This window comes from Ctenopharyngodon idella, chromosome 6 (assembly GCF_019924925.1).
Source record: "Ctenopharyngodon idella isolate HZGC_01 chromosome 6, HZGC01, whole genome shotgun sequence".
Taxonomy (NCBI): Eukaryota; Metazoa; Chordata; class Actinopteri; order Cypriniformes; family Xenocyprididae; genus Ctenopharyngodon; species Ctenopharyngodon idella.
This window is the reverse complement of record NC_067225.1, coordinates 17,499,670-17,518,269: the sequence shown is the minus strand read 5'-3', so window position 1 is coordinate 17,518,269 and position 18,600 is coordinate 17,499,670. Positions and strand designations below refer to the sequence as shown.

At 41.5% G+C, this 18,600-nt stretch overlaps 1 protein-coding gene across 3 annotated transcripts in view; it reads right to left on the bottom strand.

Annotated features, from left to right (window-relative positions):
- The window catches only part of sned1 (sushi, nidogen and EGF-like domains 1), a 33,571-nt gene extending 14,992 nt beyond the window's left edge, over positions 1–18,579 (bottom strand). The window contains exons 1-15 of one of the 3 annotated variants that reach the window (XM_051897088.1): positions 17,567–18,579; positions 11,140–11,427; positions 10,377–10,517; positions 10,085–10,247; positions 9,847–9,972; positions 9,410–9,523; positions 8,845–8,958; positions 8,137–8,250; positions 7,555–7,605; positions 7,360–7,467; positions 5,941–6,033; positions 3,817–3,948; positions 3,366–3,485; positions 3,078–3,194; positions 1,275–1,418 (exon numbers count right to left, since the gene is read on the bottom strand). In XM_051897088.1, the coding sequence (XP_051753048.1) occupies positions 1,275–1,418; positions 3,078–3,194; positions 3,366–3,485; positions 3,817–3,948; positions 5,941–6,033; positions 7,360–7,467; positions 7,555–7,605; positions 8,137–8,250; positions 8,845–8,958; positions 9,410–9,523; positions 9,847–9,972; positions 10,085–10,247; positions 10,377–10,517; positions 11,140–11,427; positions 17,567–17,776 (2,035 nt within the window). In that variant the 5' untranslated portion in view covers positions 17,777–18,579. Of the gene's footprint in view, positions 1–1,274; positions 1,419–3,077; positions 3,195–3,365; positions 3,486–3,816; positions 3,949–5,940; positions 6,034–7,359; positions 7,468–7,554; positions 7,606–8,136; positions 8,251–8,844; positions 8,959–9,409; positions 9,524–9,846; positions 9,973–10,084; positions 10,248–10,376; positions 11,063–11,139; positions 11,428–17,566 lie in introns of those variants that run through there. The other 2 variants (XM_051897087.1, XM_051897089.1) reach the window with 2 other exon arrangements.
- Between the last annotated feature and the right edge of the window lie 21 nt (positions 18,580–18,600).

Sequence of the window (18,600 nt, the reverse complement as noted above, 5' to 3'; positions counted from 1 at the left end):
CGACCAGAATACTTTTTGTGCGCAACAAACTAACAAAAATAATGACTTTATTCAACAATTTCTTCTCTTCCATGTCAATCTCCTACGCTGTTCACGTAGTAAACACAATGCAGCACTTTTGGGTTCTTCATCAGAACGCCGGCTCAGTATTGGTCGATGCTGTTCATGTGAGCAGCATGATGCATGCGTGTTGTGCTGTTGTGCTGACGCAGGAGCTGGCCAATAATGAGCCGGCGTTCTGACGTAGAACCAGGAAGCGCTGCACTGTGTTTACTACTTGAACAGTGTAGGAGACTTGACATGGAAGAGAAGAAATTGTTGAATAAAGTTATTATTTTTGTTAGCTCTCAGATTTCATCAAAAATATCTTAATTTGTGTTCCGAAGATGAACAAAGGTCTTACAGGTTTGAAACGACATGAGGGTGAGTAATTAATTTTCATTTTTGGGTGAACCAACCCTTTAAATCAGAGGGAAATGATATGTGAATAACACTGATGTAGAAGTACCTATCCCTGGTTGTAAGCCTAAACTTGACATAAACTGTAAACTTGTCCCTCAAATCAGATCAGATTGTTTGATTGAAATGTTTCAGCATCAACAAAGACGTTGATCTAGGAAGTTGTTGCACTTGGTGAAATCAAGACCTACATTGCAAAAAAACAACAACAACAAAAAAAACCTGTTGGAAACGCTATAAAATAAAACACTGTGAGCAGAGGCAGCAACAGATATTTGTTTCTTTCTACAAAATAAATTATTGCTTTTCCCAAAAACATAAAGAACCAACCTGTCTCACTTTACCTAATAACACATGGCTACATTTACAGCCACGAGCAGATCCATAAATAGAGAGAAGCTGTAAAAACATCCTTTTCTGTGAAATGTTTTAGGTGACAAGGGTATGGTATTTCATCCTATCATGGAACAGCAGGACACAAATTTAACCGCACTTTGTGGAAAACCCTGTAGAATCAACAGTAACACGGAGGCCTGTAACAGCAGAGTTATAACCCCTGTTCAGAGAGAGTATCAAATGCACTGAGGACTTTATCCAGCTCCATCTCTGGGGAGGTGACACACAACCCAGCTTTACTGCAGGAACTGGCACCTGCTGCTTCGTCCTGGCATCATCTGAATGAAGATGGACTACTGCTGTTCTCCTCCTAACATGCATATCAGTTACACCCAAATGAATGAATAGTGACTACCGCAAAGAGCCGTGTGAGCTCCTAATTGGCAAACAGCTCAGTGGGTAAAACAGAGTTTGATTACCTTCCAAAGCTGGATTGGATCCTCTGTTGATCTCGCAGTGTCTTCCTATGAAGGATGAGGAGCACTCACATTTGTATTTACCAATGTAGTGGAAACATGTTCCCCCGTTCAGACAGGGACTGGAAGCACAAGGATCCGGCTTTCCTAAACATAAAGCATCAGATGGTTTAAAACATTCATGGACAGTTGGTGTACAGTTCTGTGTACACATGTGTGCATAAACTGGCCATTTGCACAATTTTATTATGAAAGAAAGCACGGCCATGTGTGCGTCTAAATGAGGTCAACATGTGTGAGAAATCATTGATCATTACAGTAGCACTGAGAAAGAGAAACAGCTTTTCATGCATGTGCCAGGGCAAGTTGTTTTTCCAACATGTGATGAATCCAAGTGTTGAACAAACTCCAACAAATTGGATCATTACACAAGGCCAAACAGTTGCACAACTCTAATGTGGGACAAAGTTGGGATAATGAAAATCTAGAGATGAAAAGCGCCTTGGCTTTGAAGAGCTTTTATCTTTGTACAGTTTTATGGCACTCTGTGTGTGCGGAAATGCCATTTTCCAAACATGAAGAAAAGCAGATTACACTCTTATTCCACTTGACCAGAAAAGAGAAGAGGAAGGGTGAATGAGAACTGTAACATCCCCTGGGTGCTCACTGCTGGCTGGTAATTTACCGTAATACTTGCACACACTTAGGCCTTTTTACGGCAAACACAATCCGAAAGAATCACAGATGAATGAACACTTCAAACTTCAAGTATGCACCATTTCATGCAAAAAAAAAACAACACACACACACACACACTAAAAAAAACTCACTAATCACTAGCTATGCATGTAGTTCACAGTATATTCTTAAAATGCAAATGTTTTATGTATGTTCAGGCTGCTCACATGTGAAGTACAAACTTTCAACACAGCTTTGAGTGCTTTTGCACTACTAAATGCTCTAATATTGCTTCTGTAGCAGTGTCAGACACTTGATCCAAAGCTCAAATTTTATTTGCTGGCGTGTTTTATCGCTGGATGAAGAAAAACTTATCTAAATTAAAAAAACTGCTTTGGTGGCATGAAAATATCCATCTGGTATGAATAGCTTTATAGGAATCTATAGGGGCTTTCGCAACGAATAGTTCTAGTAACTCAGTTATATGAAGTAGCCCCTAGGATAGTTCCCCGAGAACTAATTTCCCCCTCGGGCCATGTTCCTGGTTGCATCCGCACCGGCAGTAGGAACTCTGAAGTGGCTGACAGCGGCGTTTTTAAAGGTGCAATGCGTTTAGAAGGATCTATTGACAGAAATGCAATATAATATACATAACTATGTTTTGAGTGGTGTATAAAGAACTTACATAATGAACCGGTATGTATTTATTACCTTAGAATGAGACATTTCTATCTACATACACCACGGGTCCAGGTGTTTAACCAATCGATGTACACTTATGTCACTGGTAGTTCCTATAGTGCTGGTTTAGACCCTACTCTGAAGTAGGAGCTAATTTAGTCCCCCTAAAAGGAGTTCCTAGAACTAAAATCGTTCCTAATTCCTGTGGTGCGAAGACTGCAAAATCTGGGTACTTCCGCCAATAGTTCTAGGAACTATGAAAAGGTGCAAAAGCCCCCTTTTATTCAAATTTTTTTGTGTGGAACATGTTTTGTGTGAAAGGGCCTTTATGCTTATCAAACTAATAAGACTTTTTAAACAACATCATCAAAATGTCATTCACTGCATTTACATGCACAGCAGAAAACCACTTGTTGCGAGAAAATTGTCTTGACACTAAACACTTACCCACTTCACAGTGTTTCCCTGTGAAACGGTAGGGACAGACACACCGGTAGCTGTCAGCTTCTTCTTTACAAGAGCCTCCATTACGACAGGGACCAGAGGCACAGGTACTTAATCTGACTGAGGAAAAAAAGAGGAAATCAAATGCCTTATGTATCTGCAAGTACATAAGGCATGTATATGTATATGTGGTGCACTACACAATATTATGCACATTAAAAGGTAAGATGTGACTACCTTTTAATGTGTAAGCATGCAAGGACAAAATGTTAACAAGGATGGCAGATGTACCTTTTTCGCAGTGCTGGCCTCTGTAGCCATACTTGCACTCGCAGATGTAGCCTCCATCTCTCTCATAGCAATAACCTCCGTTCTGACACGGTGAAGAATCACAGGCTGATCGGGGCTGTACTGAAAAACACACACACCATCTTCACCACGTTCCCTCACAGCAGGTCATCGTTTTTACCATTTACTAGTAACTTTTATTTGTGTGTGTTGGAATGATTTCATTTAAATGCACACCACAGCATATATCCTCTGTGTATTTTAATAGCCAAGTTGAAACTTTACCTTCACATTATGTCAACATACAAATAAATCTTTCTTTTTTCATTTACTCAACATAACGCCTTTGTTGCTTTAGGGACCTTTGCCATCCTGACGACCTGGCACAGGTTTTGTTCATTTGCCATGGAGACCATGCTCAACACATGGCTTCAAGGCTCTCCAGGGCTCTTACCATATGGGTAGAAGTCCTTGTGATCGAATTCGACACCGGTTTGGCAGGTGCAGAGGTACGTGCCGCCATACTCCAAGCATGGGCCTCCATCCGGACACGGTCTGTTGTTACTACAGGGTGTTTGTGTTACCTCTAAGGAGTGAAAAAATGAACAGAAATTAATTGTTATACAAATATTTGTGCAATACAAATATTTTGAAATACTTTTGTTAGAAAAAAAGGTTGCCCACACTCTTCAGATGGATGCAATTTTCTCTGGTGATCAATAAGCATGTTGCTAATGACTGACACACTTTTAGTGCTTTTTATCATCATCACGCAGAACGGTTCTCAATGTAATGAATTTCCAAAAATAAATGATTTAATACGGCAGAGGTCTTCAACTTAATGTTTTGCAGACTTTAAAGGTTTAGTTCACCCAAAAATGAAAATTTTGTCATTAAGTACTCACCCTCATGTTGTTACAAACTGGTAAGACCTTTGTTCATCTTCAGAACACAAATTAAGATATTTTTGATTAAATCCATGAGCTTTTTGGCCTTCAATAGACTGCAATGTTATTACCACTTTCAAGGCCCAGAAAGGTAGTAAAGACATAGTTAAAATAGTCCATGTGTCTACAGTGGTTCAACCTTAATGTTATGAAATGATGAGAATACTTTTTGTGCAAAAAAGCAAACAAAAATACCGACTTTATTCAACAATTTCTCCTCTTCCATGTCAGTCTCCTATGTTGTTCACGTAGTAAATACAGTGCAGCACTTCCGGGTTCTACATCAGAACGCCAGCTCATTATTGGCCTGACGCTGTACATGTGAGCAGCACGACGCATGCTTGTGATGCTGGCGCAGGAGCCGGCCAATAATGATTAGCGTGGGCTGACATGCAAGAGAAGAAATTATTGAATAAAGTCGTTATTTTTGTTTGTTTTTTGCGCACAAAAAGTATTCTCGTTGCTTCTTAAAATTAAGGTTGAACACTGTAGTCTATTTTAACAATGTCTTTACTACCTTTATGGGCCTTGAAAGTGGTAATAACATTGCAGTCTATCAGAGGGTGAGTAATTAATGACAGAATTTTCATTTTTGGGTGAACTAACCGTGTTCACGCCATGTCGTAATTACCGTAATGATTCTGAAGTGTAAAAAGCCTTTACGTGTTTGTAGAACATGTACACTTGTAATTTTCTGAAAGCTACGACATTGTACCACGTGGCCACTGCAGATTTATTAGGTGTGTTCGACTCGAAGCGGCGCTGTGCAGACCGATCTGTGTATGACATCAAAGTACCACAAGAGCAATTCGAAAGCATACAGAGCTTTATTTACGGTAATTACGACATGGCATGAAAGCAGCATTTGCTCCAACCTAAATCAAACACACCTGACCCAGCTAATCAAGCTCTTCTGAATCACACAGCCAAATGTGCTGAAGCAGTTTGGAAATAAACTTTGCAGGACAGTGGGTCTCCAGGAGCAGGGTTGAAGACCTCTAAAGTAAGGTATCATTACAAATCATTCAATGCTTAGCTAACTTTACTCAGGACAGAAAAACCATGCAGGTGGAACAGTGATGTAACAATTATACTTGTATACAACTGACATATTTGCAATGCTAAATGTTTAACCTGGTGATGAAAAAAACACATTTGAATTCACAACACTATACTTATCTTTTCTACAATCTTTTCGAGTAGCTTTTCACAGTAGAAACCAGATAAACTCCCTCTTAATGTAGATCAACAATTAGCATTATTGTCCTAACAAACACACTGCATACATAAAAATGGACCTCTCATCAGTGTTGCCAATTGCTTTCAGCTGAAAGTAGCTAAAACTGGTCGCTAAATGCAGCGAACTGACGTCATACTGGCGAGTCCACTGATCTATATTAATATAAATATAGATCAGTGGACGATTCATGGAATATAGGTAAGGTTTGTCCAAGAAGTTGCTAGATTTGTCGCTAGGCTTTTGATAAAAGTCTCAAAAGTGGCGGGGAAGTCGCTAAATCTAGCGACAAAATTGCTAAATTGGCAGCACTGCCTCCCATACCTTAATATGGTCATTGGAAGTTTGAGTCTTTGAGAAATCTATTCTGCATTTGTTTGCAGTTAATACATACCAAACTGACAGTAGAGTCCAGTGAAGCCTGTCGGACATTCACAGGTGCCATTCACATCAACACAAAATCCTCCGTTCTGACAGGGACACTCCTCTGTAGGGATTTAAATGTGAAGTAGAAAAAAAGAGGCAGATAAAGGACTTTTGGAAGAAGATCAGCATAGTTTTCACTTTTCTGGTTAAGTAAACATTCTAACCATTCTAAAATATGTTGCTCTTTCTTCACATCAGTCAAATTGGCACAAAGTGTAAATTCAGTGGAAGCATGTGTGGGAATGTCACATTGTGTGTGTGTAGTTAAGAATAGTGTTCTGTGGTGGGATTTGTTGTACTGTTTTTTATATAAACTTGTTTCTTGGGTCAGTCTTTCCCACAACTTTTCCCTCACAGTTCACAGAGTGCTGGATGACAGCAAGTCAGTATTCTGTACAGCTTTTCCATACGGGAAGTCTTTTTACTTTCTTCTTCCCCCAGTAATTGCAGCAGTGGATCAAAGTAAGTTGCTGTATCACTGTTAAATTGCTTCCTTTTGAAGTCCAGGGGACTTGTGTAAGGGTGTTATTTTTCTGATAATATGTAACATGTTTTTGATCAAAATGTATGACCCTTGGGGCAATTAATAGGTTGTTAATTCGCTGGAGCCATTTTCATTTGTTGTCTCTAAGGCCGGCGTCTTTGATCTCTGTGCCCCATTAGACACTCCTGGGTTCTCCCTGTGAGCTTCTGCCTTCTCTTTCTGAGCGGACTGCACAACTTTTTCCGCTACACATTCCAAGTGAGCCGGGCAGGAAGGTATTCTGGAGATTTAGGAGAGTCTATATAAGCATCAATAGTTATTTCAGCTCCAAGGGGAATAGGGTGAATTTGCTGCAGCTCACAAAGTGCTTTTAAATCTTGGTGGACAAAGTGTGCAGTGGACACAATGACCCTGCGACGCTGACTGACAAGGTAGGCTACAACTAAATGAGATAAAGCAAAGGATGAGGATGTTGTCCCTCATATCATCTTCATAACCCAAGCCTTTGTGATTTTGTGGTAGGATGTCAGAGCGTCCAAACACATCTCACCTGCTTTGTTGCAGGGAAGTGAATTCCAAACATTAGGACTGTCTCATAAAACAGAGGCCCTTTTAAGTCTAGACAAGAGCCCTTCCTCTTGTTGGTAAAGTTGTAAAAAGTGCCATAAAGCAATTATTTACAACATCAAGCGACTTGCTGCAAAGACTGAGCAGTAAACTGGGTGAGGCTGTGTAGGTTTGGATAATTATGCTCATCCATCACGGCTGCACAGTCTTCCTCAGGCAGTGCTTCAAATTCCTGTGGGATAATGCTGTCTGCCTTGTTCTTCCTCTGTGCCATGTTCCTGCCTATTTGCTTGAAGAGAGTAGCTACTAGTGCACTAAAGTCTGAAACTACTATACCTTCACAATCGTCACCATAATAACCGGGGGTACAGGTGCAGTTGTAGTTTCCAGAGCCAGTGTACTCGCAGATTTGACGTTTTTCACAGCTCTCTCCATAACAGGGAACTGTAAGTAATATTACGTATTACTTATGTGTGATCTTTAAAGAAAAAGATTAAGAGATTAACCTTAACTTGAAGAACATTTACTTACCTGTCTGATTTGCAGCATCGGTGGTAGAGGAATTTTCCATTACAACTAACTCTGTTTTACAGGAAAATAAAACATTTTTAAATTATATTCTGGAAGTATTATCAGGGCAGCATGATCTAGTACATGAACAAAAATGTAGAAAAATTACATCTCACATTAAATGAAAGCAAATCCATGCATGAAACGGCAACCAAACCTCATCGAAAAACTGATTCAACCTCAGACAAGATTTGACCAAAGAACCATAACCAAGCATCTGATAACTATGAGATGAAGCTGACACTATTAGAAAATAAATCTGTTCAATTAGTCAGACATGTGGTTTGAAGCCATAGTTATTCTAGAGCATTCCCTTTCTTCATTCATTTCACTTTTTCAATTTCTTTGTGTCAATCCTAGTTGGAAAATGTTACAGCAAGCCAAATATAAAAGGGAAAGTAGGTGGCTAGCTGTGTAAACATCTTCTATCGTTAAACATTTTTCCCATTGCAAAGGGAAACAAAAACAAAGACTGGATAATGTGTTGCGGCTGGCATTTATAAAGTGAGATGGTGGGTTGAACTCAAGAGAGTAAAAGCACACCTGTCTCACAGTGGCTTCCAGTGAAGTTTGCCGTACAGGTGCAGGTGTAGTTATTCAGCAGGTCTTCACACACACCTCCATTCAAACATGGCATGGATGCGCATTCATTGATGTCTAGGTTCAAAAACACAAGATTCATTTGTCAGTGCAGATACTTTGAGAAAGGCAGTTCTTGGAACAGCTTGGTTTGGACTGTATCAATACGTTAAGATGTGAGGATGTATGAAAGTTCATGCAGGTATATGGTTTCATTGACCAGGTGTCTAGAATTAACAGTAATCTGGTCCCATGTAGAAACAAGGGTTCAAGATACGCAAAGGTCAGCGATTTAGTTTCCAAAGTACTTCCCAACTGGGCTTGTGTTTCATCAATAACCTCCATTGTGGAAAGCCCAATTTGTTAAGCAGGGGAATCATGTCAGTGCTTTTTCCTAAAAAGTCAGATCAAGGTCTGCTTAGAGAACTTGGAATATTTGGAACATAAAACCTGACCCAATATGAAAACACAGGGAAAGAAATCAAAGTAACTGATAATATATTTCCATTTACTAGCTGCTCTTAAAAGTATTGTACTATAGCAGTCTTCATGAAGTCAGTCTAGATAAAACCATCTGTCAAATGAATAAGTGCGGGCCTAATGCGGAAAAAAGGAAATGTTCCCTGGGGAAAGCTGTGGCCTTTCAGTGACACTCCCATGATCCATACTCACCTGACTCACATAGGAACCCAGTGTAACCTGCTTGGCATACACAGGTGAAGTTGCCGACACCCTGTATGCACTGTGCTCCATTGAGGCATGGGGTCTCTTGGCACTCGTCTATGTCTGCAGGCAATAAACACAGACACACACACACACACACACACACATACACACACTGAATATTTATTCAGCTGATTAATATATCCTCCACACCGTTCCCCTCACTCTGAAACTATGCACTTCTGGCTGTGAAAGGTATTAGAGGTTTGATACATCTCTGCAGGCTGGACTGTGGGAACGAGAAGGAGGTTGAAGCCAGCAGAGTGCTAAGGGAGGAGGGGAGGACAAATTCAGTTAGGAGAGAGGCCACAGCACGAAAAGAAGAGCGTACTAAGTTCACAACTCGCATCCATTTTCACTCGCTACTTTAGACCTCATTGGACAACTTTTTGAGAAGAGCCTGCAGTGGACATTGGAGAAATACAAGCTTCTAAATGATTATTGGAGCGATACCATTAAGTTTTCTTTTGATGAACTTAGCGTGCAATACATAATTGAAGTATCAGGTATTTACCCGTCTCACAGGTTGTCCCTATGAATCCCAGTGGACACAGGCAGATGAAGTGGTTGATTTTGTCCACACATGTGCCTCCATTCTGACAGGGGTATGAGGAGCACTCATCAACCTCTATCAAAACACAGAAAAGAATGACAAATATGACATGGGACTTTTATTAGATGTGCACACAAGAATGAAAACATTAGGGAATCCTAAAGTGCAGGGGGTGGAGGAAAAGGTAATGATTTGACCAAAGCAAAACGTTGGACGGACTCTACTGTATGTAAATTACATACAGATGTGACCAGGGGAAATTCTCTCCCTCAGGTTGTCCCCCTGGCTTGCAGGGTGGAATTCTGCTTTTACAAGTTGAGTTTCTCTTTCCTGGCAAGGATGAACACAAAGGATGAGTACAGGTTGTGAGGAATGGAAGGATTTCATCATTCATTTACCTATCTGGCACCTGCGTCCAGTGAAGCCAGCTAAACACGAGCAAGTGAAGGAGGGATTTCCAGTGATGCAGTCATCAATGCAACGGCCACCATTTTGACAGGGCCTTAAGTTAGCACAGACCAAAGCTGAGGAGGACAACAGAAAAGAGTCTGAGCAGACTGATATTTTCCTGTTTGTATTGTTTTTAATGTTTTCTAATTTGCTGGATTCTTCTTTTTCTTTCCTTTGGTGGTGTACCTGAGTCATTGCAGCCACCCACTTGCACCTGAGAATCATCAATACGAAAGACCCAACGACCAGGAAAGCCCACATTCGTGGTGGTTTCAACGTCAACAATATCATCTGTCCGAGAGCCTGGGATGTTGAAATAGCGCCTCCCATCGCCAGCATTAAAACCTGCCTAGGAAGAGAGTGGAAGTGTGGGAGAGTTCTCTCAGAGTGGTTTCTTTCATAATTTAGTTTCACTATTGCAATTTCAGTCAAGACTAAAATCCATGACGGTGCTAAAAAGTAAAGGCAATGACCTTACCTGTGCAGCTATGCCCCCTAAGCCTGCTAGGTCACCACCACTTGTAGCATGCATCCCTGTTGTCCAGGTAATATTGTGATACTGGAAGATGGTGAAGGAGAGCTCACCATCTGTGATAAGAACTACTTGAAATGTATTGACCTTTAGAATAGAGCAGAGGGCAAGTCAGTTGCCACAACCAGTATGCAGATTTTTTTTTTTTTTTAAATGTTAGATCAGGGTTTCTTCTTTAACTACTACGTACTTACATAAAAAAATGTTAGATATGATATACTTGTTCATGTTGTTTTGCAGAAACACTTGTGGTGCTATTTAGGTGGGATACGGGTATAAGGTTAGGACACGTTTCGTGGCATGGGTAGGTTTAAGGGTGGATTAAGGGGTAATAGAAAGTCAACAGTGTAATTATAAATGTCATTACAAAAAAAAACAATTACAGATGTAATATGTAGGGTTTTTTTTTAAATATAAGTACAATGTAAAACATGTATGTACACAACAAGTGCATTGTATCAAAAGATTAATTTAAATGTTAGTACATAGCAGCTAAAGACACTTAATATAAAGTGGGACCGGGTTTCTTAACTCTGGCCCTCGAGATCCACTGTCCTGCAGAGTTTAATTTTGACCAGGGTTGGAGCCAAACTCTGCTGGACAGTAGAACTTGAGGGCCAGAGTTGAGAAACTTTGTTAGATGGTCTTCTATCTAGAGAAAACAAATGCTGTGTTGATTTTGTTAGTTTAAAGGACATGAACTTGGTACCGGAGTTATTGAGCTGCCACCAAAAAATGTGACTTGATGCCAGGTAGCAATCAGCACCCATGTGGTGACAAACATAGGGAACTCAGGGAAGTAACGATTAGCGTCTGCAGTGGCTCTTCTCAGGATAGCGGGATCTTTGCTCTCTCGATAAAAGACTTTTCCTGCCCTCCGGTTGTCTACATCTGCCCAGAACGGAGCCACCACCCTGCGGTCTCCAGCAATAGGGAATGCCACAGGAGTAAACTGGGACACCTCTCTCAGAAAAGACACCAGGCCATTGTTGTTGACCTACAAGACACGGGGGGAAAAAAAGAGCAAGTACATGCTCAGGGTTAGCAGAGTCAGCACACAAAGCTTCCTTCAGCTCACCTTCCTGGCACTCATTCCCAGATTCCACTGCTGAAGCTTTACCACACCATGAGCTGCATGTTTGGACATTCACTTTCTGAGTTGCACAAATAACATATTTCATCTCAATTAAATTCTTTCCACACTCGAGTATACCTGATGACAGAGACTGGGTTAGTTCATTCAGGAGTACTGCAGAGTTGAGAAAACGTAGACCAACAGAAATCAAATGATTTTTTCATGCAGGAGGACTTCAAACCATCAAAAACTCAGTTTCTTGGAGTAGATATTGCAAAGGGCCTGGAACAGTAATCTCATGGCTATGATATATGGAACATGCTGACTGGGGATAAGCGGAGACAAGCTGAGGTGTCCAGCAGTGTGTTGACACTCGAGAATGAGCAGTAGCATTGCAGGATGAAAGAGTGAGGCAGGCTCCTGTGGCAGATGTATCCTTTCCCCATCAGGGAACAGACAGCTGCCTTGTTCTGCCAGACATCCACGTCTTGCAGCTGAGAAAACCGGAGCACTGTTCAGACACGCATACACACTCTGACACACCTGCCCTGGCTCCGGTCTACTAGAAGTGGTTTTAGAGGGTGAGGCCCTTATAACTGCCTCTAAAGTAACCACAGAGCCCAACACTTGCTTTGCTGACCACTGCCTTTGCTCTGTTGACTGAGTCTACTCCTGTGATGAATGTCCAGCCAGGCTGACATAGAAGAAACCTTAAAGCATTCACAGGGGCAAAGTGTTACTAAACTGATATGAATATGAAAGCAAATTCACTGAACAGGCAAATTGTTGTCAGTGCTCCCTGCTTCACCATTTAAGTGTAATTTTTGCAACCAAACTTTCCTCAATAGTTCTCGAGTGGGAAGATTGGAAATTTGAAATTCTTTCTGAATTGGACTCACCTAAACTGTTCTCTGATTTCTGTTAGAGAAATACTACCAATCAGCACAGAGCTACAATGAGAGACTGGGTCTAACATATGCTAGTCAGTTTGCACCTGCTTTGTCACACCCCTCTCCAGGTGTTCGTCCCCGAATGCCAGCTACCCTGTCCCTTAATTTCCCTCATCTGCACCCAACTCTGGCAGCAGCAACAGCAACAAAGGCAATGTCAGACACATGGCCTTTCTTCTCCCCTCCCCATGCGTATGGAAACCATAATTCTAAGGCCTTTGCTGTAAAAACAGTAGAGGAAGTTTTGTTTGGCCTGACTCGGGTGCTTGGTTAATTGGCCGACCGCAGTCTTCCCCTTTCTGCATCAGCGTGCTGTGGCAAGAGTGTGGTTAACATGGAGAAGCAGAGTGAAGCCTGCAGGGCCACAACTCTGGGGTCATTGAGAGGAGCCCTGTGAGAGCAGGAGAATGAAAGAAAAGACAAAGAGTGAGATGCAGGAGAGATGGAAACGATGGAGGAATGGAAAGTGCAGGCACAGTTCACTGACAAATACAAACCCTTGACAGGAACCAAAGTGTGATTTAGTGTAAATGTTTCACAAATGACCAAAACACTTGAGAATGGGCTGCAGTACTAAACCGTTGCATGCTAATGATATAAGCAGCAAACTGGGAAAAGAGAGTTGTATAGCCAATTGGGACAGCAGTGTTTTGACCTGTGCAAGCATTGGAGAGGTAGTAGCAACAGTGTGCGGAGGTAATGAATGGAAATCGCTTACCTTGCTGCTAAATTAGCAGCGGAAATCTCACTAAGCACTACATTAGCGATTATTCTCTGGTGCTGTAATATGTGCTGGCATTTGTTCTGATCTTTTTGTAGCATCTGGAAGAGGTTAACTATAGCTGCTTTTCCGCCATGTCCTGGTATCTTATTAAAAGTACTGTAGGATGGAGTAGTTGGATCTAACCACAGACTAAAGCTGAATAAAAGCAATCATATCTTGTATGAACATCCCAGCTATCTTGGATGTAAAATTCTGACAGATATAAACTGTAACACTGTAAATCAAAAGCTTTGATGAGGTAGATCAGGTTTGCGTAAATTGGCGCCATCAATCACAAAATAATTCAGGTATATAAACTGATTTATTATTTCTCTTTTTATTTATTTATTTATTTATTTTAATATATATTTCTTTCTAGGTCTACATGGTGCAACTTGGAGCTAATTCAATTTAATACTAAAATAAATGATCACCTGGATGCCAAAACAAATCCCTCCATAAAAAAGGTGCCCAAAGATCAGCTTGGAAAAACATGGGATCTTAAAACACAAACTTGTACTTGCTCTTCCTAGTAATTTGAGGAAAAAGCTGAAGTGGATATGTTTGTATGACTGACCTTGGCTCCTCTTGCTCCACGCCCTTGTGTGGCCATGGTAGGATTCTTTATCATGACTGGCATTCCACAGAATGCCAAACCATGACCCTTCGTATGGCACTGCGCTCATTTATATCTTAGAATAATATACAAAGATTTTCACTATTCTTGGAAAAATAACTTAAGCTCAGTATAGAAAAATTAATTTCAGTGGCTGCCCCTATTGAATTGAGTCCAAATATTAGCTCAAAGCTTAGCATAACATATGACTTATCTTGACATAAAGCATTACACGCTAAGCTACCCAGCTCCTAAGAAAATCACACATATGACCTCACATATTTAGCTAATATTTGGGCTACTTAAGTGAAAAGGAGGAGGAGCAAAAAGCATAGAGAGAAAAATAGATAAAGAGAAAATCCCTAAAGGTTGAAGATTGCCTCTCTATAGTTGCGCAAACATGAAGTGTTATAGTGCTGAGGATGAGCTTTAGCAGATGTGCTCTCAGTGTGCCGTGAAACCTCAAATCTTTCTGTCCCCATCATTTTCCCTCTTCTGTTTTGACTCAACTGTTGAATGAACAATTCTATGCCTAATACAATTATAAACATCCTTTTTATAGCTTCCCATACAAACAACTTGTTGGGAGGTATTGGTTTCTTAACATGTGGTCCCCGAAAATCAGCCATGGTGTTCTGTTCCCCATCAAAACTTACACCAGTTTCATTCACAATAATTTCAAGCTTTCTGTTTTTTACATTTGCTGTGGAAGTCTATGTTGTGCTTTCCTCTCTAGCCTTGGATCTCATCCTCTCTGCTCTTCATCCCAGTCGTTCATAAGGTTAGTTAATTGAGAGCCTGCGTTGTTTGGCATCCCTGAGACACTTTACAGATGCATCTGGGTTCTGTTAAAGGGATCTCTCCTTTCCTCACTAGAGCAGCTGGACAGGTCCAGTGGGAAGACCCCTGAACTTGTTATCTGAGGCTGAAGAAGAGGAGGAGGAAGAGGATGAGTGAGGGTAAATGAGGGGAGAGAGGAGAGGTCACAGCTACATGTGAAATCTCTCAGACCCAAACAACTGGACAGAATTGTGGAACAAGAAACAGGACATTTTGGACATTTCTCAGTTGATAAAGGGTCATGCAGAGAGGACATATTGACCAGGCACTGTGGCCATCTACGCCCTGGATGGCAAAGAACTTGCTGGTACGACGAGGCTCGAATGTGGTTAATAATGTAATATATAGCAATCGAACAGTATACTGTGAAACTAATCTGTCCTCTTGTATTGTATTAGTTCAGCTATTTTTAATACATTTCCTCAGCCTAACAGAAGAGTTAAAAGTTAGTTTTGTGAACAAAGCCTAGTTTCAAAGCCTAGAACAAAGTTCATTCATTCATTCATTCATTTAAAAAACAGTTCTGAAAACTTATTGTCATGCCGAATAAAGTTAAATTGGACACAGGAATATAGGCCCTGTTTCCACCTGGTATTAAGATGTGTTTTGGTCGATCGGATCACAAGTAGACGAGGGAGACACATACCCATTTTAATCCATCTCTTTTGTCCACTATCAATCACTTCTGTCCTAATTTCTTTGAGGGGAGAGTCTATGGGCGGGTAAATGTATGGTTTTTTTTCAGATCTTTCGATCGAATGGAAAAAATAAGCTTGCACAATTTATGAACGTGCCCGGAGACGACGGAAAAACATATGGAGAGATAAAGCTTTCCATAGGCAGCAGACAAAACCAAGCTGAACATGGTGAGTGCGTGTTAGAAATCAGGAATGGTGAGAGAACATTGTGCTTGGTACATTTTTCGTCTTCAAACCAAACTTGGGTCTTCAGCTTACAAAATTTAAATCCTGTCTGGCTAGCACGCTTTTCATAATGTTTAATGATGTTAGGTCAGTAGGCGGAGAGTTGATGGTCTTTTTGGATGTTTGAACACATTCGACCACATGAGCGTTTCCACTATGAAAGCAATCCGATGAATGTGTTTTCGACTACTTCTGGAAGTGGTCGAAAGTGGACAAGCTCAAAATGTTTTACACCCCGTTTACACCTGTATTTAGCGTCGTCCACTTGTGATCCGATCGACCAAAACGCATCTTAATTCCAGGTGGAAGCAGGGCCATAGTTGTTAAGAAAGGGACACATCCCTGTTATCCCTGTCAGTAAAAAAATAAACTGCCTTGAAGCTGAGGCAGAGATCAGTATTTTTGAGTCCCAGTTATAGTATTATAAATGGTATTCAAATTATGATGAAGTGAATGAGCAAATGTGAAAAAGATGACTGGGGGTGGACAGAGAGAGTAGGTCAGGAGGTGAAACATGCAATAGCAGGCAGTACTGATCCTTCTTTTCGCTTTAGGAAAGCTCTTACAGTAATACCCTGAGACAACTCTCAAGAACCACCTAAAATTGTTTGGTTCAAGAGCTTTTCTGTTTTTCCAAGCCCCAAAGGCTTGGAATGCCCTTCCGGAAGAAATTATCCATGAGGATCTGCCCTTGTGTAGCCTCTGAAATCTCACCTGTTCAAAAGCAGCTCTCTTGTGGAAGAGATCAGCATGTGGCTATAGCGTGCAATAAAGCTGAAGTGTAATTGATTCTGTTCAAGCAGCTCGAGCGCATTACAGAAATCTTGACCGTGATTTTAATGCTGTCGCATGCCTCAATGCACCAGTGACTTGCAAAATCTTATTCAGATCGACCTGCAGTTACCTCCCAGTTTGTACTCGGTGCACCCTTTCTGTAGTTACCACCCATTACTGTACCGTCAGTCCTCTTCTGCTCTATCACATAGAGCTAATCTAATTTTAGATCTTCGCTGCCATCCGCAGCAGGTCTTATCTTGTCTCCAATTCACATTAATATTTACATTGTGCTCTGAGATATGAGATACCTCTCAGGGTGACGCACAGATGCATCACAAGTTAAACTAAGTTCTGTAGACAACCCTGCACTATTTCAGCAAGCTGCATTTGCCAGAACATGAATCTAAGTGACTTCATGACTTTAAAATAGGAAACACAATATTACCCCTCAAAGTTGTGAGGGCACGGTTGTTTGAATGACATGTAGTGGCGGGGTGGGAGAACGGTTCTGTGGCATGTCTGCTGTGTCAATCGTCCGCTGCATTGGGATTGTGATCTCATTCATCCATTTGCTCGCAGACCAGTCTGGAAACGTAGCCTCTGTTGCCGTGGTACCTCGGCCAGGGAATGGGATGGAAATATGGTAGTAAAGATGGGTGCTCCGGGTAGGGCAGCATATTTTGGGAGGCAGAATGACTGGGATGCTGCATCAAAACAGATGGTGTTAATTTACGAGGATGGAGCTTCCCCTGCGGAGGCTGAGAAGCTTACATGACACAGATCAAAGCCGCTCTCGCCCTACCAAAAGCAGGACGCAACTATGATCAAAGCACCGAGACCTGTCAGAGCACTCGCCACACTCGCTGGTTCTCCTCATGACAGTCGTTCTTGCCGTTTCTTCTCTCTCCCTCACTTTCTCAAACCACAGTTTATGCAGATGTGTTGCAGCCGCAATATAGACTGTCATATTTTCTCTTAAAACCATCCAGTAGTTCAGTCACTGTGTAGGGCCATATGTAACATGTAAAAACGTTGTGGTCCAGAGGCTCATTATCCAATCTCAGGCTATAAGACCTGGCTCTGTTTCCCTCAAAGACACATAAACAAACCAATTAAGCTACTGAATGAAAGACCTGATTCTCCTGCACAACACTCACACACATACAAACACAAACATTGAATCTGTACTCACATAGAGTCCGGTGTGCCGTTCTCCGAAGAAAGGGAAAGACGCGGATATTTCTATCAGTCCTGATCCCCCATCATCTTGCTCGATGGTCTGGGAGTCACCTTCATCCAGCCCAAATGGGTAGAAATCCTCCAAAGGTACAGCTGCCTCCATGCCATGAAGCAAAATAAGAAGCATGCACATGGAGAGCACTGGTCTCCTCAGCCACCCCATGACCTTGTCTGCACAGGGATGGAGAGGAGAGGACTAGGATCCTGGACACTCACAGAGGGCAAGAAGACAACTCTAAACACCAGTGCCAAATGCTCAACCAATGATACTCTCCTTGTCTTTCTTCTCCCTGTTTCTGTAAACTTTCCTCTTTTGGTTTCTAATTCCACCCTTTGTTTCCTCTCAGATCTTCTCTCAGCCCTGGTACTTGGGCTGTTGGTCTAAGACAAGGGGGTAGATTCCTTGCATTCTGTGTGCTGCTGGGTGCTCAAGAGCTGCTGTGCTCCGTGCCGCTCACTGAAATGAACAGAGTGAGGGAGAGAAAGAAGGAGAGGGAGCAGAGTGATTCGGCTCTATTTTTTTTTTTTTTTTTTTTTTTTTTTTTTTACAATCCAGTGACTTGGTCCCTGATGGTTAGTTTAGAAATATCCTCAATAAAACCTCTATTCTGCCTGCCAAAGGAGTTCTTTCAGACCCAGCCCCACCCCCCCAGGGATTCACTACCTTGCATGATTAGGAACTCTCATCCAATAGCTGAGGAGAAACCGGTAACTGGATAAGCACTGGGTGGAGCTATGGTAATCAAAGGGCTGCTTTAAAGAGACTCTGACAGGGCACTCTCCTCTGCTCTTAACCTTTGCTGAGAAATACCCTTACCCACAAGCACATGTCTCAGTGTTGTACAAACTACTACATGGCAGTGTAAGAGTTCCAGAATCTGGCATGTGATATGATGCATATATAGTGCACTCCTTGTATATTGTGCTCAAGATGCCTGTTCAAGAGGAGGAAAATATGCAAAAGTGCTTTGGTTTGGACTAGAGATG